General features: G+C 44.2%; 1 protein-coding gene across 3 annotated transcripts in view; it reads right to left on the bottom strand.

Moving 5' to 3' along the window:
* Positions 1-6,348: 6,348 nt before the first annotated feature.
* PLA1A (phospholipase A1 member A) overlaps positions 6,349-23,916 on the bottom strand; it is a 38,963-nt gene continuing 21,395 nt past the window's right edge. For 2 of the 3 annotated variants that reach the window (XM_089910573.1, XM_089910574.1), the window contains 5 exons: positions 16,041-16,208; positions 14,571-14,660; positions 10,955-11,063; positions 7,432-7,596; positions 6,349-6,754 (listed from right to left, as the gene is read on the bottom strand). In XM_089910573.1, the coding sequence (XP_089766699.1) occupies positions 6,670-6,754; positions 7,432-7,596; positions 10,955-11,063; positions 14,571-14,660; positions 16,041-16,208 (617 nt within the window). In that variant the 3' untranslated portion in view covers positions 6,349-6,669. Of the gene's footprint in view, positions 6,755-7,431; positions 7,597-10,950; positions 11,064-14,570; positions 14,661-16,040; positions 16,209-23,916 lie in introns of those variants that run through there. The other variant, XM_089910575.1, reaches the window with a different exon arrangement.

Genomic DNA, 23,916 nt, shown 5'->3' with positions numbered 1-23,916 from the left:
TGAAGCCCTTAAGCTAAGGACATCAGTGAAAAGTTTGGAGCAGGAGAATGATAAGTTGAAAGAGTTTATAGAAGGAATTATCTGCACAGGTAAATAGAATGGACTAGAGGAGAATGAAGCTGGAGGAAAGGAGACTAGTTCGAGGTTGGTACCAGATCCAGGGTCTTACCACATGTCTGAGGGAATAGGCAGGAAGCGACACATATCAAGCAAATTTTGAAGAGAGTGACAGTGTCTGAGTGTAAATCAAGTACTAGGAGGAAGGAGGGAAATGAGCTCTTTTTTCTTTTTTTGAGCACTGTGACGTTCTGAGTCAAAGATGACTCAGGCTTCAAGCCTGGTTGGCAGATGATGGTGGAGGCTATTGCGGTAAGGAGAGGAGGAACAACTTTAGGGGAGATGTTGATTTGATTTTGCATGGATTGAGTTTGGGCTGCTGTCAAGACACTGAATGGGCACATAAATCAAACAGTATGGTTTCATAAACGAGAGGGTGAATACTGAGGATCAGGGAGGATTTCAGGGCTTTCAAAGGGGCATGGAAGGACTCAGGCATGGCAATAGTCCTATCACCTCAAAGCTCTCCTCTAAGGGGAAGGAGCCACCTCTGCTGGGGTAGAGGCAGGGCTGTGATGGTCACCCCTGGGCCTGGGTGTGCTCAAGAGTGAGGTCAGAGGTGTGTTTAAGGCTGGGGAAAGCAGTATGTCACTTTCAGAATGTCACTTAGGACCACTCAACAAGGAGATCAAGGACTGGATAAGAATGCAGCAATTTGGGAAGATTTATGTTTCAATATAATTTCCTTTACATGTACAACCAGAGCTTCCTCCTGTAGAGATATTAAAGGTTAAAGTGTAACAACGGCAGGTGAAATTTTACAACAAGTTGCATAAATGAAGGCCATTCCTGAAACTTATGAAAAGACCTTTAGAGTTAAGTCACTCTTCTCTGTGCCTGATCTTCTCTCGTTGCCTTTGTCTACATAATTAGAGTCTTGTCTTTAATTCAATTCAAGGAGCTTTTATTGCATGCTTACAACGTTGAAGACACAGAGAATGAGAAAATATAGTCCTTGCCTTTAAGGACCTTACAATCCCATCATAGAAACCTGACCAACATGGAATAAGCTATAAACCGCCATTGCGAGGCTGCACGGGTACCAACTGCAATGACATGTGGGTTGCAGGCTTCCGGGGGAACTGGAAGTGGACCCAGTATGACTGGCAGAATCTGAATGGAGGTAGTGGGGGCAGCAGGTGCAAAGGCTTGGAGATGGCATTGTCCACAGTATTTGTTAGGGGATCCTGGCTTAAGCACATTGAGGGAAATGGCAGGTAACTTTAGTTAGATTGAGTGGGGCCAGACTGAGGAGATCTCTCTTTAGATATGTTGGTTAAGACATCTAAATACAAGAAACCAACCTGAGCAAGTTTACTTGTCTAACTATAATGTGGCAGTTAGAGCCCAGATGATGGAGTCAGATGGCTTGGTGTGAATCCTGATTTTACTCATTGCTAGTTGTCTAACCATGGGGAAGTTGTTTAATTTTCCTGTCCCTCAGTTTTCTTATATGTAAAATGAAGTAATACACAGAACTGTTGGGAAGATTACATAAGATAATTTCTATAAAGAGATTAGAATGCTACCTGGCACATACTAAATGCTCAGGAAGTTTTAGCTTTTCACTTTCTCTGACATAGCATTCTGTATTGACTGAAAATTTTTGAATTAGTTGAATTTTACAATCATAAAAAAAAAGGCTTTATTTTAAAAAGTTCATCATAGTTCACCCATAGGGAGTTTCACTGCTCTGAAGACTACTCTGAATGAATGAATGTCATTTCAAAAAGGTAGTAAAATCTCAGGCCCCTATACTTCTGTAGGAGAGCCCATCATTCCAGTTTCACAGATACGTAACTGGTCGGCCAACTTGGGAAGTGTTGAACAGCACATAGTAACTCCACAGGAGAAATTTGGTGATTTGGGCTACTTATCTCAGGAAGGCAATTATTTGAATAAGTAATCGCAAGGAAACTATTTCTTTCAACCACTGTCAGAGTGTATGTGAATTCTTATGACATTTTTGGAAAGTGACCCAGCACTGCTAACCTTTTGATATATCTGTTGACCTAGCTATTCTCACCAAAGAAATCTATCATATAGAAATGAAGGCACCAGTATGAGAATAGATGTACAAAAGTACTTATTGCAGCATCATTTGTAGTTGAAGAAAACTAGAAACAACCTTAATATTCATCACCAAGAAAACGGTTGGCTAAATTATGACATGCCCATGCTGTGGAATGTATACATCCAGGGAATAAATTAAGTCTATGTATAGCCCAGGAGGAATATTCATGATATATTGTGAATAATAAAGGAAAATTGCAGAATGATGTGTGTGCTATGATTTCATTTTTGTTTAGAAAAAAACAAAACAAAAAACAACAACAATCATGTGTGTATATATTTGTATTAATGTGGAGAGATGTGTAGGACATACACCTAGCTATTAACATTTATTACCTCGGGGCCACGGAAACTATGTGTCTGCAGTCTGACTTGTTAAAATGCACATGTATTGCTTTTGTAATTAAAATTATATATATATATAGTAAGGTGGGGTGGATTTTGGAGGGAAATTAACATGAAGACCAAGATTGAAATCACTCAACTGCTTTAAATCAATCCTGGCACTCAGACCCTAAATTATAATGTTGTTTTAGGAAGACCTTGTGGGGTAACTGGGGTCTTTATTCAGTCATCACTAGATAATCCCAAAGAGAAGACGTAGAAGACGGTGGATGAATATATTTGCTCCAGGAATCAGAAAGCAGAGACTCTTAAAATTAGAGATCAGGAGGTTTGATGTTGATTCCCAGCAAAGTCCAGGAACAAATCACTAAAAAGTTTGCTTGCATGTATTTAGGAAATAAAGTAGCAATTATTAGGAGCCTGCATTTCTGGGAATTAAGTTATGCTAAAGTTAAATTAATCATATTTTAATCAGGGGATTGTTGTAAATATAAAGAATTGGAACTTTTCTCATAATATGTAAGTAGCCAAGATAAACATGAGTTAAAAATATACGTGAAGGTTCAGAGTATTGACTGATCTTAAAGATGCTTCTAGAGGTAGGTGTCTACCCTTGACCTTCTCCTTTCAAGTTATTAGCTATAGTTATGAAAAAGGACTCTACAAAAAATGTCATATATCTGCATATAGATATAGATATAAATGACATAAAGCTTGGAGGGAGAGCTAAGTATTCTTAAGGATAAGATTAGGATGTGAAAAATTCCCGACAGGTTGGAGAAACTACAATAATAATATGTAAAGGAACTGGGTTACATGAAAAGTTCATTCAGGTTCAAAAAGTCAACTCCACAAGAAAGCAAGCAAGCTGGATCAATAAGAATACAGACCTTTAAAAGCTGAAGTATTGTGGGTAACCCTAAAGCAACTCTTGGGTGAAGCAATGGAGGAATACAACAAAGAACAAATGAACGTGTGCCTCTGGTGTACACTGGGGGAGAAGGCCTGGTATATGGAGCCCAGTCCTGGGACTGCAGTACAAACTGAACAAACTCAGAGCAGAGTGACCAGAGAGAGGAAGCCTCTAGAATTCACGTGTGCAGTGCCATGTAAGGGCAGGGGTTGACTCTTGAATTACTCGCGTGGTAGTCTCTGTTCAAGAAACTTCTCGGCAGGGGTTGGGAGCGACAAGGGTGTGGAGGGAAAACCCATGCTCTGCCTTTGCCCTGCCATCAAGCAAGTTCTGTTACCGCTCCCTTTTTCCTAACCCCACACACATTCCACCTACGTAAAGCCAGGTTTTCTAGAGTGTGGGCGAGACAGTTTAAGGTAGCAGATAGACCCAGCATTAAATAACATCAAATCTCGGTGAAATTGCTAGTCCGGCTCTAAATTTCTTTCAGTCCACTGATTACATATATAGAAGAAAGTCTCTGTTTGGTGTTGATAAGTTTTTGACATCTCCCTTATACTTGTTAATCTTTTCTTTTTAATAAGGAAAAAGCAGGCCTGGGGCATAGAGCTTGCAGCAAGCCATGGTATCTAGCTGGAATTTTAAACATTGTTATGCTCTCATTGTATTTATTTTTAGGATTAATTTATGATAAGGAACACTGGTTTTCCATTTAAGGTAATGATCTGAAGTTTCTGATGGGGAGCAACATAAAATGTGAGGGAGTCTAACAGTGACTTAAAGTAAGAGAACAGGAAGTACAGCCTCATACAGCCCAGGGTAGGTCTGTCTCTAGGGAGGTTCTTGCTGGGAACCTGGGTGGAGTAAAGGGAGGGATAAAACAAAAGGGGGGGACTTCCCTGGTGGCGCAGTGGTTGAGAGTCCGCTTGCTGATGCAGGGGACACGGGTTCGTGGCCCGGTCTGGGAAGATCCCACATGCCGCGGAGCGGCTGGGCCCGTGAGCCATGGCCGCTGAACCTGCGCATCCGGAGCCTGTGCTCCGCAACGGGAGAGGCCACAGCAGTGAGAGGCCCGCATACCGCCAAAAAAAAAAAAAAAAAAAAAAAGAGGGGTTTGGGTTTTGGAAAAAAAGAAAGAACTCCAATCCTGCATATTGAAGAAGTTTCTCCAAACATGTTGTTTTCCTACTGACTGGGATGGACGGTGCAGAAAACAAGGTGTGTCTGTGAGCATTCACAATGCATCACCTGTCCTTCGGACAAAGGCTCCCTCTCTCTCCTGGTGACCTAGGTGACTTGGACCAGATGGAGCAGTTGCAGCCTGTTGCTCGCATCATTCACCCAGCCTTTACTGTGGAGAGTGAATCGGCGAGTCAGCAGTTTCCTTTCAAAGCCCGTTTACTTAGGTTTTTTAAAAAAGTCTCAAGCATTGTATGTATCCCCATGTTCATAGCAGCATTATTCACGATAGCCAAAAGGTGGAAGCAATCCAAGTGTCCACTGATGGATGAATCAATAAGCAAAATGTGGTTTATACACACAATGGAACATTATTCACCTTTAAAATGGAAGGGAATTCTGACACATGCTGCAACATGGATGAACCTTGAAAACATTATGTTAAGTAAAACAAGCCAGATACGAAAGTAAATACTGTATGGTTTTATCAGGTGCTCTAGAAGAGTAGAATTCATAGAGACAGAAATTAGGATGGTGGTCACCAGGGGCTGGGGGGAGGGGCGGTGGGAGTTATTGTTTAATGGGGACAGAGTTTCAGTTCGGGATGATGAAAAAGTTCTGGAGACGGATAGTGGTAATGGCTGCACAACAATGCGAATGTAGTGAATACTGCTGAATTATACACTTAAAAATGGTTAAAATGGTTTTTAAGAGTTAAACAAAATCATTAAGTATAGCGGAATCCAGGAATACCTAGCTATGGAGAAACCAGTGAAGGTATGTGTCATGTCTCTCTGTCTGTTCCCACGGCCATCGCAGCCATTCTCACCCTTCTCTGCCCTGCTCTATACCCCAGGGCCACATCAACGTGCCTCTTGTCTTCTGGCTTCTAGTTGCAATCACTCAGTGGGAGCACCAGCGGAATGGGGGAGGAAAGAAGAGTGAGGGTGGAGAATCTTTTCCCCTGGTTCTCTCCCTGCAGGATTGCTGTCCGATGACTGTTCCTCGACCAAAGGTCCCACAGACCTTTCTGTCTCCAGACCCTGGTGCTCCTTCCTCTGGCCTCTTCAGACATAAGACAGTAGTAGCTCCCACTGGCCCCAGTCCCATGGAACTGCACCGTCCCTTGTGGTTTCCTCACTTCCTACGAACACCTTTATAAATAGTTCTTTTATTAAATTCTCAAATGACACAATTTGGGCACACCATCTGTTTCTTGTTGGACTGTGGCTTGATACAAGGTTATTTATAAAGATTAAAGTTTGGGAAACACTGACCCCCAAAAAAATCCACCTATATTCCCGAAAGATCTCTCTGATCCCCCAAACCTTCCAGTTACCCAGAGAAGACAATGGTAAGGGATGGTGAGTAGTACCATCTTCCTCCCCACCCTCCATCCTCTCTCTTATACCAAGCACTTCTTTCCAATTGCTACTTTTTAAAAAACATTTATTTATTTATTTGGCTACCTTGGCTCTTAGTTGCGGCGCGCGGGCCTTAGTTGCCCTGTGGCATGTGGGATCTTAGTTCCCTAATGAGGGATCGAACCCGCGTCCCCTGAATTGGAAGGCAGATTCTTAACCCCTGGTCCACCAGGGAAGTCCCACAATTGCTATTTTAATATAGAGAATTCAGCATCTACTGTTTTCTCCAATCCCACAGACTGTAAATCACCTTTTCTGTACATAACAGAATTCCGTACCAATAAAACAAACGATTCAGATATTCCATGGAGTTTTATTTGAAAAAAAAAACACAGCCTTTTTCTTGTATATGTTTCTGTTGAATCCTAGGTACAGATGTCCAAGGATATGGGGCAATTGCAGTTAAGTATGAATAGGAAAGTTGAAATGGTGTCTCTGTAAGCTTCTTTAAATTCACAACGGAGATAAAGCTCTGTAAAATGAGCTCTCTCTCCTCTCTAAGGTAGCTAATTATGGGGAAACTAACCAAGACTTCTGTGTTCTTTCTTAGTAGTAATGGCTTAGAATAAGTTGAACCACCGCCCCCAATCCAGGGAGATGTATCCTGCCCTTATATAACTATATACAGGTTATTTTCAGGTCATGAGAAACAGTCTCACTTGCTTGTAAGTTCACTGGCTCAGGTAAGCAGACGGTCCTTCTACTGCAAGAGAAGAGCAACAAGAGGGTGTGTCCTCAGGGCAGGTTCCTGATTGGTCGGGAGAGAGGGCTCAGAGTTGCGTGTGCCTGTGTTTCCGTGATCTCAGGTGAAAGAATTCTACAATCGTCTATGGGATGATTACTCTTGGATTACCAGGAGCCCACTCCTGTCCTCTGAGGGCCAGGTGTGGTAAGACTAATACTCTAAATGCCTACTAGAGGTGGAGTAAAGGGGACAGGGATTCTGGATCCACACCCATGACTGTGACCAGTGGAGGCTAAAGAAGAGGAAATATGCAATGAGCAATGTTTGTTCCAATAAAATCTTACAGAGAAACTAAGTATAGCAGGTAATAAAACATATATGTATATATATAAATATATATTTTATATATATTGTATGTTATAATTATCTATACATATTTAATATATATATTTCAGATAAAATGGAGTTTCTTATATTAAAGTGGGGATGGGGAATTAAAGTCCAACCTCTTTGTCTTCTTAGCATCCCAACCCAAGATGGCCCTGCAGGAGGTTCAGGAAAACCCTGGGTCTTCTGTCACCTCCACATCAAGGAAGCTCATACCTGTGATGAGACTGCACCTCAACAAGTGTCACATCTAAGGTCAGGATTGATCCTTGTGGGTGTGTCTGGGGCGGGGTAGATACGGGGCTTACTTGTCATGGACGGGCAAAGGAGCAGTGCAGAACATCCCGATAACGATAGTCCGGTCTTTTTTCCAAACTCGGTTGGAAGGCTGAAACTTGAGTTTCACCTGGTTTATCTGGCACTGAGGGCTGGGGTGAGCTATGATTCCTTTCCCGTGGCGTTGCTGTCTAGGTCTGTAAGGGAAAGGCAAAGTAACTTACTGCCGCACACGTTTGGCCTTTGCCTCCCCTTGGCTCCTAGGGGCTCTGCGGGTAGCCCGGTCGGTTAGTTCCTGGAAGGTGGGCTCCACGGTCCTCTGCATCACCCTCACCAGCCCCTCGGCCCACACCCTCACAGCTTTGAATGTGATGCAGAAAATAGGTGTTGCTTTTTGAAAGTGACTAAGTGGACCCTGCAGCGAAATAGTAGCCCTTGGATTTTCACATCTGGAAAACGGTCCTAGTTGGTTAGTGAAGATCTGAATTCTGATGAGTGAATATCTTCAGTCTCAGGTCCATCTACCTGGAAGTAGAGGCCTCTTCCAGGATGTTCAGTTCCAAGAAGTTTGTGTGAGGACTACTCTATTTTAGACTGAGTATGAAAGTGTAGATGGAAACAAATGAACAAACAAACAACAGGCCTCGAAGCCAGACAGAGCTGCGGTGGAGTCCAGGTGTGGTCTCCTCCCAGCTGTGGCTTTGGAGTCACACAGCCCTAGGTCTAAGCCCCAGCCACCCCCCCATCCCCCGCCCCCCTGTGCCCTGCTCTGGCCTGTTCCAGTCCCCTCTGGGCTCAGAAAGAGGGACTGTGAGAAAGAGGGAGAGCCCGGAAGGCGCTGCTTTCCCCTCTGCGGTGGCACTGGGTGTTGTCTAAAGTGAGCATGGTTTCCCTTTCCTTTCTGGCCTCTTCATACTGATGAAATGTCTTCTTTGTGTACTTTCTAACCCAGGATTAGTCATATAGTTTGTTTTGTCCTTTTGAGGAAGATTCAGTAAAACTTTGTTTAAAAGCTGTTCCATTTTCTTCCTTTCTCTCTCTCTCTTTCTTTTTTTTTTTTAGATTTCAAAAGTGTTTTGAAGTATTTCAGAGGAAAAAATAAGAAGATTGTTCACTTTAAGAGTCTGCTTGGATGGAGAGCTTGCAAACTAGAAGGGCTACAAAGGACACTGTGAGTGAGTGGCCTGGGGACTTGGCCTGGGTAAATTTTCTAATTGGAAGGAAACCTTGGGGTTTCACAAAGTTATAGAAAGTAGGGGAAAGACCACACATAAACCCCCTCCCTTCTTTTAAATTTCTGTTCTGCAAGAGGAAACAAGAACCAAGGAATTGAAGATAATCATGTTCTGATAGCCTTCTTCAAAACAGTAATGCAAATCTCTTTGGGGAGAAAAAAGAAGGAATCTGTGGATGTCCATTCCGATCACTCAGGGAGCTTCTAACAGTGTAGTGGTTGAAGCCATACCTGGAGATTCTACTGCTACTGGTCTGGAGTGGGGCTTGCTGTCAGTATTCTTTAAAGCTCTCCAGGTGGTTCTAACAAGCAGCCAGAGTTGTGTGTCATTGTCATGATTCCTGCCAGTGTCGGCTCATCTACCAGTGGGCTGGAAAGGTGATAAAAACACCCTTGCAGAAGTAACGTGACCTTGAACTGATCTAATGACAATTACTCAGCTGTAATCTGCAAGGCTCACGTGGGCACCCCAAGATCTGTGTGGGTGTCCTGACTGCCTGCTGTCCTGTGCTGTGCGGCCTGGGTGAGTTGGAACACTGCCTGGTGGGAGAGTGTCTGGGAGCCCAGACGTGAGCTCCTCCCAGCAGAAACTTGTCTTTCCCTGACAGCACAGTTAATATCCATCACTGTAGCCTGAGAAATGTTTCCAAACCCAAATCTGATCCCATCACTCTCCTGTTTAAAATTCCCAGCAGCTCTCCAAACTGCTCTCAGGATAAAACCCAAAATCCCTACCCTGTCCTTCCAGGCATGGTCTGACCCTGACTTGCCCCTCCAGCCTCCTCTCCCCATGCCTGGTCCCACTGCTGTCTGCTCCCCATGTCATATCTCACTAACCCCTGGTCTGGGGGGAAGGATCCTCCAAATCCTTCAGATCTCAACTCAAACATTGTTTCTTCACACTTGGTCAGGCTCTATCTTATTTGTTCTCGTAGCCCCTGCCACTGCTGACTATTGTGCATTTCTGTGTATGGGCACTGGTCACGTCCCTGTTTGTGCTCCATCCATCCCCCTGCAAACCACACTTCTCAGGCTCCCCGGCACAGGCGGGACGCTGCTTCAGGCAGTGATTTGGAGGAGCTGCATTTCCTCCGTGCTTCCCACTCCTGCCAATCATTCCCACCCTGCACCCCCCATCCCATTCCTTGTTCTACCAACACCACCTGGCTTTGTCCCTCGAGCTCTGGGGTGGAGTGACTCCTTTTGCTGATCTCTGCATTGCCTCCCCATCCTTTTGGGTTTTCAGTTCTCCCCACACTTTTGTAATTAGCTCTTTGTGTTAATTTCCTTCTATTGGACTGCCTGGCTTGGGCTCCCGTTTCCAGGCTGAGCCCTGACTGAGACAGTGATTTATCTGATTAGTCTGTCTCCTGCTGGCTTGTGAGTAACTAACCAATGACTTTTTTTTTTTTTTTTTTTGCAGTACGTGGGCCTCTTACTGCTGTGGCCTCTCCCGTTGCGGAGCACAGGCTCCGGACGCGTAGGCTCAGCGGCCATGGCTCACCGGCCCAGCTGCTCCGCGGCATGTGGGATCTTCCCGGACTGGGGCACGAACCCGCGCCCCCTGCATCGGCAGGTGGACTCTCAATCACTGCGCCACCAGGGAAGCCCCCAATGACTTTTTAAAGAAACATGAACCACTGCTGCTGAGTTCCTGTCCCCTGCCAGGCTTGCGGCTCCCTGCAGTTGAGGCTCTCTGCCTGCTTACCTCAAGCCTGGTCTCACCAGCTGCGAGGCCCAAGTGTGACCCAACAAAGAAAGGAAATCAGCCCCAGTCCCAGGGATTGGCACCACTCAGCATCAACCCTGCTGGCCCTCACCTTGCACTCATTTGCTAACTGACCCTCTGCCTGAGAGTCTGTTCTAGAAACCCATCTAGTACTGCTCCCCTCTCCTCCCATCCCTCCACCCAGGAGTAGGTGCTTCCCAGGCTCTCGCCAGCCCTCCCTGGGCCAATGGCTGAGGCCTTCCTACTTGCTGACATCCCTAATGCCCCCTGCCTGGATTCCTGATGCTGTTTCCTATCAGGGACCCAATCCCCAAACTCTCCCCACCTGTTGGGACGTTCCATTACTGCTGTCTGCCTGCTTGTCTGCTATTGTCTGAATACACTATACTTGGACCCAGTACTGATCCTGAACCTGGAACAGTTGCCCAGCCTGTGTCTGTGGGTCCATCTGTGGCAGGTGCCACCCTCACCCCCCTCCCCAGCTCAGCTGGCTCCACCCACCCATCAGTGATCACACAGTGCCTGTCCTGGCATATATGTGCATGTATGTAAATGGAAGGAGAGAAGCCAGCCATGTGGGACACTTACGTACATGGTGATCGTGACCGAGGAGGTGACACTGCTGCTAAGGAAGGTGACCGTGATGCAGGTGTCCTGGTTTCTCAGCTTCAGCAAGTAAAACTCCACAAGGCTGTGATGCACTAGGAAACCAAAGCAGAGCAGATAACTGGGCCAGAGGTCAGTGGGTGCAATGCACAAAATGTCCCAGAGAGCAGAAGGGCAGTTAGGAAATCTTGCTCTCGCTCTTAGCAGCTGTGTGACCTGGAGCAGATTACCTGTTGTCGCAGGTTCTCAGCTTCCTCTAGTGTAAATTGGGATAATAAATTACATACCCCACAGGTCTGAATGAGAATTAAATGAGTTAATGCATATAAAGTCCTTAGACAGTGCCTGTGCCTAGGAATCATTCAATACATAATAGTTTTAATTATTACTTGTAATCCTAGAATGTGCCACTCTTTGGCACTGTGTCACTCTTTGTTACCAACGAGTGACATTATCCTGATGGTGTGATTTTGAAAGAACCAAAAAGGGTCTATCTTATACTAAACAATTAACTCATAAAATAGAGCAATGCCCCTCCCCCCCCTTAGCATACACCCTGTGTCAGGGAACCACCATGTGTGCAGGAGATGACTACTGCCCTCCCTGTGGTGGCTGGGTGCCTGTGTGGCATCTCCACCTGCTTGGGCAGCACAGACACTGAGGCTCTCAAAGCTGGTATTGTCGACACAGACTGGCTGAGCAGCCTGGTTCACGGTGATATCCCCAGACCTGCTGCCCCTTTGGCAAGAGAGGTTAAGAAGGGTTACAGCTTCCCCTGCACCCCATCCTTTCCTCACTAAGGGGTAAGCCCATCTGGTGGCACCATGCAGTGACTTCGGTCTCCGAACATTTTCACAGACTCCTTTGGTGGTTGGGACATAGCTAGAGCTCTGCCCTACCTGTACTTTTTCGTTTGTCATGTTTTATGGATGAACATTGGGAGGAGGGACTAAGTGAATTTAAGGAGAGTCAGCTCTAAGTTGGAGGAGTGATGTGGTCCATCGGGGCTCATGGGGTTAGTAACAGGACTCACTGCCAAGAACCCACAAGAAGACAAGAGAGCGCTACGTGCTCCCCGCTCCACAGAGCGAAACATCAGATGCCACGACCCTTCTGTCTCTCTTTCTCAGTTGTTTATTATGGATGTAGATTGTTATGTTGACAGGCAAGGGCTGAACTGGAGTGGATATTTGCAATGTGGAAAAACGGCTAACTTACATAGCTTTAGGAATTTAATTCTCTGGGCTGAGTTTGATATATTATATCGCTTCTTCCTTTATCAGCATGTATCACTGATTAAGAAAGTTTCCTGAGGTTCTGCTTCTCTCTTCTCTGATTACCCTGAAAACCCTAGGAGGGCCAGGTCTGCTAACGTTCGGTGGGTGGGAGCTGGTAGTGAAATCCAACCTGCTTGGGGACATGACATGGGAAACAGCACATGAGCCCTGGATGGTTTGCCAGGGGAACTGGGTCCAAGGCCAGGCCTGCTGCTTACTAGTTGTATCGCCTTGCCTAAGTCACTGAACCTCTCTGTGCCTCAGTTCCTTCATCTATAATCAATAACCCCCAACATCACCTCACAGAACATGAGGAGGATTAAATGAGGTGATGGGGAGAAAACATTTCGGGTGAAACATTGCTCTACAAGAGAAAAGTAATATTGTGAGAAAAATGATTTTTTGGAGAAGATTCTCTGTCCATTCTGGTGCCTGCCTGGCAGAGGCCAAGGGTGACTGCAGGCCAAGAGAGCTGGGCGATGGGAGCTCAGTGCCATGATGGCTTGGGAGTGGGTGAGAGCGGGAGCTGCCAGGTGGGCTACCCGGTGGGTGCCCTGTACCTCCCACCCCCAGGAGAGGATGGGTCCAGCTCTGATGCTCAGAATGGAAGGCTCAGAAGAGGCAGGTCCGCTGAGGTTTTTGAACAGACACAGCCATACTTCTGGGGGAATGGGGAGGGAGTCTCACAACAAAAATGAAACAGTCAGAAAATGTATGGCCTGGTGAATTACCCTTAGCAGGGACCTAAAAATGCCTTTAACTTCCAGGTGTTCCTCAGGCTCCCTGGCTGTGCGGACAGAGAGGAGCTGCCGCGAAGCTGCCCTGGAGCTGGAAGTAGAAACACGGTGTCTGGTTCCAGCAGCCCTGCCTCCGACCCGGACAAAGTCCTCCCTCAGGCTGACCTAACTGAGAAATACAGCTGAAAAGAGCGGGTTCTTGGAAGAGGGGGCAGAGACACAAGTATGGAGGCAGATGACGACCTGGAAAAGGTAAAGGTTTTGGAGTCAGAAGACCTGGAAAAGGTAAAGGTTTTGGAGTCAGAAGGCCTGGAGTTGAATGCTGACCTCTTCACCCGCCCATTGTAGCCTTGGGCACATCACTGCTCGGGGTTGGGTTCTCAGATGAGCTGATACATGTGGAAAGCCCACAGATGACTCTTGTAACCCCCTTTATTCCTAAGAAGTAGCCACGTATTCTCTCTGGCATGAAGTTAGAAACACCCCCACCTCATCTCCCAAATTCTCCCATTGACAGAGGGAAGGGAGCTATTACTTACTGAGTTCCAGTCACTGTGCTGGTGATTGTCTGTGTACTATGTATTTTATTTTATCCTCACAATTGATTCTTTGAAATAGGTACTGTTATTTTTCCCATTTTCCACATAAGTATATAGAGGTTCAGAAAGGTTAAAAAAACTTGCTCCTGATGACACAGCTGGTAAATGGAGAAGTCGAGATTCAAATCCAGGTCTGGGTGACCACAGAGCCTGAGCTTCGGGCTCTGTCTCACACTTCACCAGGCCCTCTAGTTCCAGGAAGGTATAGCCACAAAGATCCCTCCACCAACCAACCAGACACCAGCTGATCAGAAAATCATTTAGAATTAGGGTGATCATATAATGTCCCCTCCAAACCAGCGTACTTCTACTCTGAACACACAATGAACCAGGATAACAGAATAACAAAATCAGGAAGTATAGTCAACCTAGTTAAAACGCAAATAGTGTAGGGAAGGAGGATGGTTCGGCCTGTAATGTATGTCATAGATTCTAAGACGCCCATTTCTCTCACACTAAACATCTCTCACAATCGCTGGCATCTTAGCTTCAATGAAATGCAGTGGTTAGGAGCCATAGTAAATAGCTGGAATATGTATATGAAGGTTCAGTATTCCTCGTGGACCCCGACCTAGGAGGGCTGCCAGAGTGGGAGACACATAGGATGGGCAATAAGGAGGGGGAAATGCATGCAGGTAGGAGAAATCCAAAAGGTACTCCCAAATACCACTCCAGAGGGAACCTACACTGGAAGGCAGGTTTCCATGGTGGGGTGGGGAGGAATGAGGACCAGTGTACCAACAGTAAGGTAAGATGCCGCCAAGTTTTCATCCATAGAGCAGTGGTTTGGGCTACCTCTGAAAAGTTTTGGTTCTATCTAAGACCAGTAGCTGCTGTCCCCCACCTCTCCCTTCCCATTACATTTTTGCCCCAGGTCTTCACCTCCCACTTTAGCTACCATGCTGGGCTGGACACAGCCCAAGACGGAGCCCTGGACTCAGCTGGACAGCACACTGGCAGAGCTGAGCAGCTCATTTGCCTGCACTCACCGCAATATGGAGCCGTGGAAGTGGTCAGGAGGTAGACCTTCACTTCCTTGGGAAGTGGCTCTATCTTAACACCACCTTGTTCCACCAGCCCTGGAGATAGAGAAGCAAAGACAGCAGAGCCCTGAGGAGGCCATTTCAGGGCTCCACAGCACCCAGCCATGTATCGATTAATTCATGCACCCATTTATTCCACAGACAACTCCACTGTATACTCATGATGTGCCGTGCCCTGCGGTGAGTCCTGGGATACAAGCGACCCCATCCAGATGGGAATAAACATACAGGTAGACAACAAATACATTCTGCAGATTGTCTGGTCCATTCCCAGGGAGTATTTATAAGAAATTTGAAATGACGTCTTCAACTTGCAAAACAATCTATATGACAGTTGTTTTAGTGGCATTTGTATCCTGTGCACTGGAGCACAGGGAGGTGCTTGAGCTGAAGAATAGTGGTTGACAAGTCAGAGAAGGGCATTCCAGGCAGAAAGTACTGTCTGGGCAAAGGGACACAGGGTGAGGAGACATGAAATACTCTTGGCAGTATGAGTAGTTAGCATCCCTGTGGTGTTTGGAAAAAAGGGAAAGTCTAGTGAGAGATGAGGCGGGGCAGTGTGAAGTGGTTGTTAAACCATCCAGTCCATCACATCTGTGGGAAACAGTGACATATGCCCGATGAGTAGGAAGTAATATTGATTCGCTTTATTATGGGAAACCACCCCTACTTTAACATTTTGTCAAGCTGATATTCATTTCATTTCTATAAGCAATGGCAGGCTGCTGTGGTTCTGAGTGGCAGCCAGGAGTGGGAAGTGGGAGAGTGAGGGAGGGGGAAGACCCATTTACACTACCCAGGCGTTTTCCTGGAGCCCTCCACACTGGATGACCCCAGGATTTTCACAGCCATGATCTGCACAGGGTGAGTTGAGGCTGGAGCCTCAGCCTTCCTAAGCCCTTCTCTCCAGACTGGCCTGGATCATCCAGGAGTGTGCCCAGGCCACTCGGCAGTTAGGAACCCCTCCAGCCGGTATGTGGTCTCACACCTCTAAGGTGGGCACAGCGTGCCAGCCTTGGGGATTTACAGCCCATCAGGAATTGGAGAATGGCTGGCCTAGCGAGGAAGACCTCTGGTGAGCACCGGGTCTGAGAGTGGGTGCAGACAATCTGGACTATACCAGTGCTTCTGGAGAGCATCCTGAGGCTGGACTTACATGCCAGTGCCTGCGTGTGTGTGTGTGAGGGTTGTGTGCAGAGCCAGTATGGCATCGGGCAGCGGTATAGAGGGTGAGGGGTGGGACGCAGAGAGCTAAACACCACCTTCCAGGTGAGGACAGGCTGAACGACTCATTGCTTAAGTTTTCTTTACCCTGCTCGGGTAGACCTCTTGACCATAGGAGATCAGGACTTAAAGAGGTGACAAGACTTGAACTTTCCCCAAACTGTCAAAGGAAGCCAAAGGGGTAGCGTTTACCGATCCTTGGACAGGAAAGCAGAAAAGGGTTGAAACAATCCAGACAGTGTCCAGCAAGGAAGACCTTGTAGCTGGTACAAGGAAAGGCCATCAATGGACAGGAATTCTCCAGGGCGCTGATGTAGATGTGCACAGCCCTCATGTGATCACAGATCAGATAACTGTAGCCTGAACAGGGCAAAAAGAACACAACGAAGGTTTCAGTTCAAGACAAATGGAAACTCCCTCCATGCTACTTACTGTAATTTTATTGAATTTTATACTCCAACAGGCTATAAATACACGGGATGTCCCTGGAGCCACATTTTAAAAATATTAATAAACGTGGTTACTACACTCTCACTTTTCTTTTTAACTTTCCTGGGTAACTTAGTTAATTTACCAAGAAAATTGTTTACATACACACCCATTCTTCCACGATCATAAAAACTCTCTTTCAGAAAATGGGAACATACAGAGAGCTGGCGATCCCAACCCTCCCTCTCAAAACGAATATCTGTCTGCACATTTTTACCTTCTTCAGCATCACCCACACAACCAATTTTTTACAACCTCATTATACACAACCCAGCAACAAGATGATCAAGGGAGTCCCCCGCAGTTCACAGTCCATCTATGAAAGCCAATGCGTTAGACCTTCAAGATGGCAGAGTAAGACACGGAGATCAACTTCCTCCCCACAAATACATCAAAAATACATCTACATGTGGAACAACTCCTGTAGAACACCTACTGAACGCTGGCAGAAGACCTCAGACTTCCCAAAAGGCAAGAAACTCCCCATGCACCTGGGTAGGGCAAAAGAAAAAAGAAAAGATGGAGACAAAAGAATAGGGATGGGACCTGCCCCTCGGGAAGGGATCTGTGAAGGAGGAAACGTTTCCACACACTAGGAAGCCCCTTCACTAGAGGAGACGGAGGGTGGTGGGAGGGGAAGCTTTGGAGCCACAGAGGAGAGCGCAACAAGAGGGGTGCAGAGGGCAGAGTGGAGAGATTCCCGCACAGAGGATCAGTGCCAGCCAGCACTCACCAGCCCGAGAGGCTTGTCTGCTCACCTGCCGGGATGGGTCAGGGCTGGGAGCTGAGGCTCAGGCTTAGGTTAGATCCCAGGGAGAAGACTGGGGTTGGCTGCGTGAACACAGCCTGAAGGGGCTAGTGCACCACAGCTAGCCGGGAGGGAGTCCGGGAAGAAGTCTGGAACTGCCTAAGAGGCAAGAGACCATTGTTTCGGGTGCATGAGGAGAGGGGATTCAGAGCACTGCCTAAACGAGCTCCAGAGATGGGCGCGAGCCTCGGCTATCAGCACAGACCCCAGAGACGGGCATGAGACACTAAGGCTGCTGCCGCAGCCATCAAAAAGCCTGTGTGCAAGCACACGTCACTATCCACACCTCCCCTCCCGGGAGCCTGTGCAGCCACCACTGCCAGGGTCCCATGATCCAGGGACAACTTCCCCGGGAGAACACATGGTGCGCCTCTGGCTGTTGCAATGTCACACTGGCCTCTGCTGCTACAGGCTCACCCTGCATTCCAATTATAACTACTGTACCCCTCCCTCCCCCCAGCATGAGACAGCCAGAGCCCCCTGATCAGCCGCTGCTTTAACCCCCTCCTGTCTGGGCAGGGAACAGATGCCTGAGGGCGACCTACACGCGGGGCCAAAACCAAAGCTGAACCCCAGGAGCTGTGCAAACAGAAAGGGAAATTTCTCCGTGCAGCCTCAGCAGCAGAAGATTAAATCCCCACAATCAACTTGAGGTTCCCTACATCTGTGGAATACCTGAATAGACAACGAATCAACAAAAAATTGAGGCGGTGGACTTTGGGAGCAACTGTAGACTTGGGGTTTGCTGTCTGTGACTGATTTGTTTCTGATTTTTATATTTATCTTAGTATAGAGTTTAGCACTTGTTATCATTGGTGGATCTGTTTATTGGTTTGGTTGCTCTCTTGTTTTTATTATTATTATTTTATTACTTTTTAAAAAAATATATTTTTTTATTATTTTTTCTTTCTTTCTTTTTTTCTCCCTTTTCTTCTGAGGTGTGTCAGGCCTGAGGCTCTGAGGCGGGAGAGCTGAGTTCAGGACACTGGACCACCAGAGACCTCCTGGCCCCACATAATATCAATTGGCGAGAACTCTCCAAGAAATCTCCATCTCAATGCTAAGACCCTGTTCCACCCAACGGAGCTGGGCATGGCATAGGGCATCCAGCAAGCTCCAGTGCTGGACGCCCCATGCCAAACAACTAGCAAGACAGGAACAAAACCCAACCCATTAGCAGAGAGGCTGCCTAAAATCATACTAAGTTCACAGACACCACAAAACACACCACCGTACACAGCCTTGCCCACCAGAAAGACAAGATCCAGCCCCACTCACCAGAACACAGGCAACAGTCCCCTCCACCAGGAAGCCTACACAAGCCACTGGACCAAGCTCACCCACTGAGCATAGACACCAAAAACAACAGGAACTATGTACCTGCAGCCTGCAAAAAGGAGACCCCAAACACAGCAAGTTAAACAAAATGAGAAAACAGGTATATGCAGCAGATGAAGGAGCAAGGTAAAAACCCACCAGACCAAACAAATGAAGAGGAAACAGGCAGTCTACCTGAAAAAGAATTCAGAGTAATGATAGTAAAGATGATCCAAAATCTTGGAAATAGAATGCAGAAAATACAAGAAACAAGAAGAACTAAAGAGCAAACAAACAATAATGAACAACACAATAAATGAAATTTAAAATTCCCTAGAAGGAATCAATAGCAGAATAACTGAGGCAGAAGAATGGATAAGGGACCTGGAAGATAAAATAGTGGAAATAACTACCATAGAGCAGAATAAAGAAAAAAGAATAAAAAGAATTGAGGACAGTCTCAGAGACCTCTGGGACAACATTAAATGTGCCAACATTCAAATTACAGGGGTCCCAGAAGAAGAAGACAAAAAAAAAAAGGGTCTGAGAAAATATTTGAAAAGATTATAGTTGAAAACTTCCCTAATATGGGAAAGGAAATAGTTAAGTCCAGGAAGTGCAGAGAGTCCCATACAGGATAAATCAAAGGAGAAACACGCCAAGACACATATGAATCAAATTATCAAAAATTAAATACAAAGAAAAAATATTAAAAGCAACAAGGGAAAAGCAACAAATAACATACAAGAGAATCCCCATAAGGTTAACAGCTGATCTGTCAGTAGAAATTCTGCAAGCCAGAAGGGAGTGGCATGACATATTTAAAGTGATGAAAGGGAAAATCCTACAACCAAGATTACTCTACCCAGCAAGGATCTCATTCAGATTTGATGGAGAAATTAAAATCTTTACAGACAAACAAAAGTTAAGAGAATTCAGCACCACCAAACCAGCTCTACAACAAATGCTAAAGGAACTTCTCTAGGCAGGAAACACAAGAGAAGGAAAAGACCTACAATAACAAACCCAGAGCAATTAAGAAAATGGTAATGGGAACATACGTATCGATAATTACCTTAAATGTAAATGGATTAATTGCTCCAACCAAAAGACATAGACTGGCTGAATGGATACAAAAACAAGACCTGTATATATGCTGTCTACAAGAGACCCACTTCAGACCTAGAGAAACATACAGACCGAAAGTGAGGGGTTGGAAAAAGATATTCCATGCAAATGGAAATCAAAAGAAAGCTGGAGTAGCAATTCTCATATCAGACAAAATAGACTTTAAAATAAAGCCTATTACAAAAGACAAAGAAAGACACTACATAATGATCAAGGGATCAATCCAAGAAGAAGATAAAACAATTGTAAATATTTATGCACCCAACATAGGAGCACCTCAATACATAAGGCAAATGCTAACAGCCATAAAAGGGGAAACCGACAGTAACACAATTGTAGTAGGGGACTTTAACACCCCACTTTCACCAATGGACAGATCATCCAAAATAAAAATAAATAAGGAAACACAAGCTTTAAATGGCACATTAAACAAGATGGACTTAATTGATATTCATAGGACATTCCATCCAAATACAACAGAATACACTTTCTTCACATGTGCTCATGGAACATTTTCCATGACAGATCATATCTTGGGTCACAAATCAAGCCTTGATAAACTTAAGAAAATTGAAATTGTATTAAGTATCTTTTCCAATCACAATGCTATGAGACTAGCTATCAATTACAGGGAAAAAAATATAAAAAATACAAACACATGGAGGCTAAACAATATGCTACTGACTAACCAAGAGATCACTGAAGAAATCAAAGAGGAAATCAAAAAATACCTAGAAACGAATGACAATGAAAGCACGATGACCCAAAACCTATGGGATGCAGCAAAAGCAGTTCTAAGAGGGAAGTTTACAGCAATACAATCCTACCTCGGGAAACAAGAAAAATCTCAAATTAACATCCTAACCTTGCACCTAAAGCAATTAGAGAAAGAAGAACAAAAAAACCCAAAGTTAGCAGAAGGAAAGAAATCATAAAGATCAGATCAGAAAAAAATGAAAAAGAAATGAAGGAAACAATGGCAAAGATCAATAAAACTAAAAGCTGGTTCTTTGAGAAGATAAACAAAATTGATAAACCATTAGCCAGACTCATCAAGAAAAACAGGGTCAAGACTCAAATCAACAGAATTAGAAATGAAATAGGAGAAGTAACAACTAACACTGCAGAAATACAAAGAATCATGAGGGATTACTACACGCAACTCTATGCCAATAAAATGGACAACCTGGAAGAAATGGACAAATTCTTAGTAAAGCACAACCTTCTGAGACTGAACCAGGAAGAAATAGAAAATATAAACAGATGAATCACAAGAACTGAAATTGAAACTGTAATTAAAAATCTTCCAACAAACAAAACCCCAGGACCAGATAGCTTCACAGGTGAATTCTATCAAACATTTAGAGAAGAACTAAGACCTAACCTTCTCAAACTCTCCCAAAATATAGCAGAGGGAGGAACACTCCAAAACTCATTCTACAAGGCCACCATCACCCTTATACCTAAACCAGACAAAGATGTCACAAAAAAATAAAACTACAGACCAATATCACTGATGAACATAGATGCAAAAATCCTCAACGAAATACTTGCAAACAGAATCCAACAGCACATTAAAAGGATCATACACCATGATCAAGTGGGATTTATCCCAGGAATGCAAGGATTCTTCAGTATATGCAAATCAACCAATGTGATACACTATATTAACAAATTGAAGGATAAAAACCTATGATCATCTCAATAGATGCAGAAAAAGCTTTCCACAAAATTCAACACCCATTTATGATAAAAACTCTCCAGAAAGTAGGCACAGAGGGAACTTACCTCAACATAATAAAGGCCATATATGACAAACCCACAGCCAACATTGTTCTCAATGGTGAAAAACTGAAATCATTTCCTCTAAGATCAGGAGCAAGACAAGTTTGCCCACTCTCACCACTATTATTCACCATAATTTTGGAAGTTTTAGCCACAGCAATCAGAGAAGAAAAAGAAATAAAAGGAATCCAAATTGGAAAAGAAGAAATAAAACTGTCACTATTTGTAGATGACATGATACTATACATAGAGAGCCCTAAAGATGCTACCAGAAAACTACTAGAGCTAATCAATGAATTTGGTAAAGTAGCAGGATACAAACTTAATGCACAGAAATCTCTTGCATTCCTATACACTAATGATGAAAAATCTGGAAGAGAAATTAAGGAAACACTTCCATTTACCACTGCAACAAAAAGAATAAAATACCTAGGAATAAACCTAACTTAGGAGACAAAAGACCTGTATGCAGAAAACTATAAGACACTGATGAAAGAAATTAAAGACGATACAAACAGATGGGAGATATACCATGTTCTTGGATTGGAAGAATCAACATTGTGTAAATGACTATACTTCCCAAAGCAATCTACAGATTCAAAGCAATCCCTATCCAACTATCAATGGCATTTTACACAGAACTAGAACAAAAAATTTCACAATTTGTATGGAAACACAAAAGACCCTGAATAGCCAAAGCAAACTTGAGAAAGAAAAATGGAGCTGGAGGAATCAGGCTCCCTGACTTCAGACTATACTACAAAGCTACAGTAATCAAGACAGTATGGTAGTGGCACAAAAACAGAAATATAGATCAATGGTACAGGATAGAAAGCCCAGAGATAAACCCACACACATATGGTCACCTTGTTTTTGATAAAGGAGGCAAGAGTATACAATGGAGAAAAGACAGCCTCTTCAATAAGTGGTGCTGGGAAAACTGGACAGCTACATGTAAAAGAATGAAATTAGAACACTCCCTAACACCATACTCAAAAATAAACTCAAAAATGGATTAAAGACCTAAATATAAGGGCAGACACTATAAAACTCTTTGGGGAAAACACAGGCAGAACACTCTATGACATAAATCACAGCAAGATCCTTTTTGATCCATCTCCTAGAGAAATGGAAATATAAACAAATGGGACCTAATGAAACAAAAGCTTTTGCACAGCAAAGGAAACCATAAACAAGATGAAAAGAGAACCCTCAGAATGGGAGAAAATATTTACAAACAAAGCGACTGACAAAGGATTAATCTCCAAAATATACAAGCAGCTCATGCAGCTCAATATCAAAAAAACAAAAAACCCAGTCCAAAAATGGGCAGAAGACCTAAGTAGATATTTCTCCAAAGTAGATATACAGATTGCCAAGAAACACATGAAAGGATGCTCAACATCACTAATCATTAGAGAAATGCAAATCAAAACTACAATGAGGTATCACCTCACACTGGTCAGAATGGCCATTATCAAAAAACCTACAAACAATAAATGTTGGAGAGGGTGTGGAGAAAAGAGAACCCTCTTGCACTTCTGGTGGGAATGTAAATTGATACAGCCACTGTGGAGAACAGTATGGAGGTTCCTTAAAAAACTAAAAGTAGAACTACCATATGACCCAGCAGTCCACTACTGGGCATATACCCTGAGCAAACCATAATTCAAAAAGAATCGTGTACCACAATGTTCATTGCAGCTCTATTTACAATAGCCAGGACATGGAAGCAACCTACTTGTCCATCGACAGATGAATGGATAAAGAAGATGTGGCACATATATACAATGGAATATTACTCAGCCATTAAAAGAAACAAAAATTGAGTTATTTGTAGTGAGGTGGATGGATCTGGAGTCTGTCATACAGAGTGAAGTAAGTCAGAAAGAGAAAAACAAATATCATATGCTAACATATATATATGGACTCTAAAAAAAAAAAAGGTTCTAATGAACCTAGGGGCAGGACAGGAATAAAGACACAGACGTTGAGAATGGACTTGAGGACATGGGGAGGGGAAAGGGTAAGCCTGGACGAAGTGAGAGAGTGGCATGGACATATACACACTACCAAATGTAAAATAGATAGCTAGTGGGAAGTAGCTACATCGCACAGGGAGATCAGCTCGGTGCTTTTTGACCACCTGGAGGGGTGGGATAGGGACGGTGGGAGTTAGATGCAAGAAGGAGGGGATATGGGGATATATGTATACATATAGGTGATTCACTTTGTCATATAGCAGAAACTAACACAATATTGTAAAGCAATTATACTCCAATAAAGATGTTAAAAAGAAAAAGAAAGGGGAAAGCTTGGTGTATAAGCACATTCATTGTATTATTATTAACAACAATAATAAAAATTGGAACCAACCTAAAAAAAAAAAAGAAAGCCAGTGTGTTGAGGTTCACCTCACCAAGTGACTGATACACTGAATTTGCCAAATGTCCCAATATAACAAACACTTGGTTTTCTGGTTATTGTTGTTGTTGACTATTTTATTTTATTGAATTTTATTTTATTTTATTTTTATACAGC

This window comes from Delphinapterus leucas, chromosome 4, assembly GCF_059928025.1.
Source record: "Delphinapterus leucas isolate spDelLeu-1000000601 "Yukka" chromosome 4, BTC_Dleu_Yukka2, whole genome shotgun sequence".
Lineage (NCBI taxonomy): Eukaryota > Metazoa > Chordata > Mammalia > Artiodactyla > Monodontidae > Delphinapterus > Delphinapterus leucas.
This window is presented reverse-complemented; position numbering and strand designations above follow the sequence as displayed.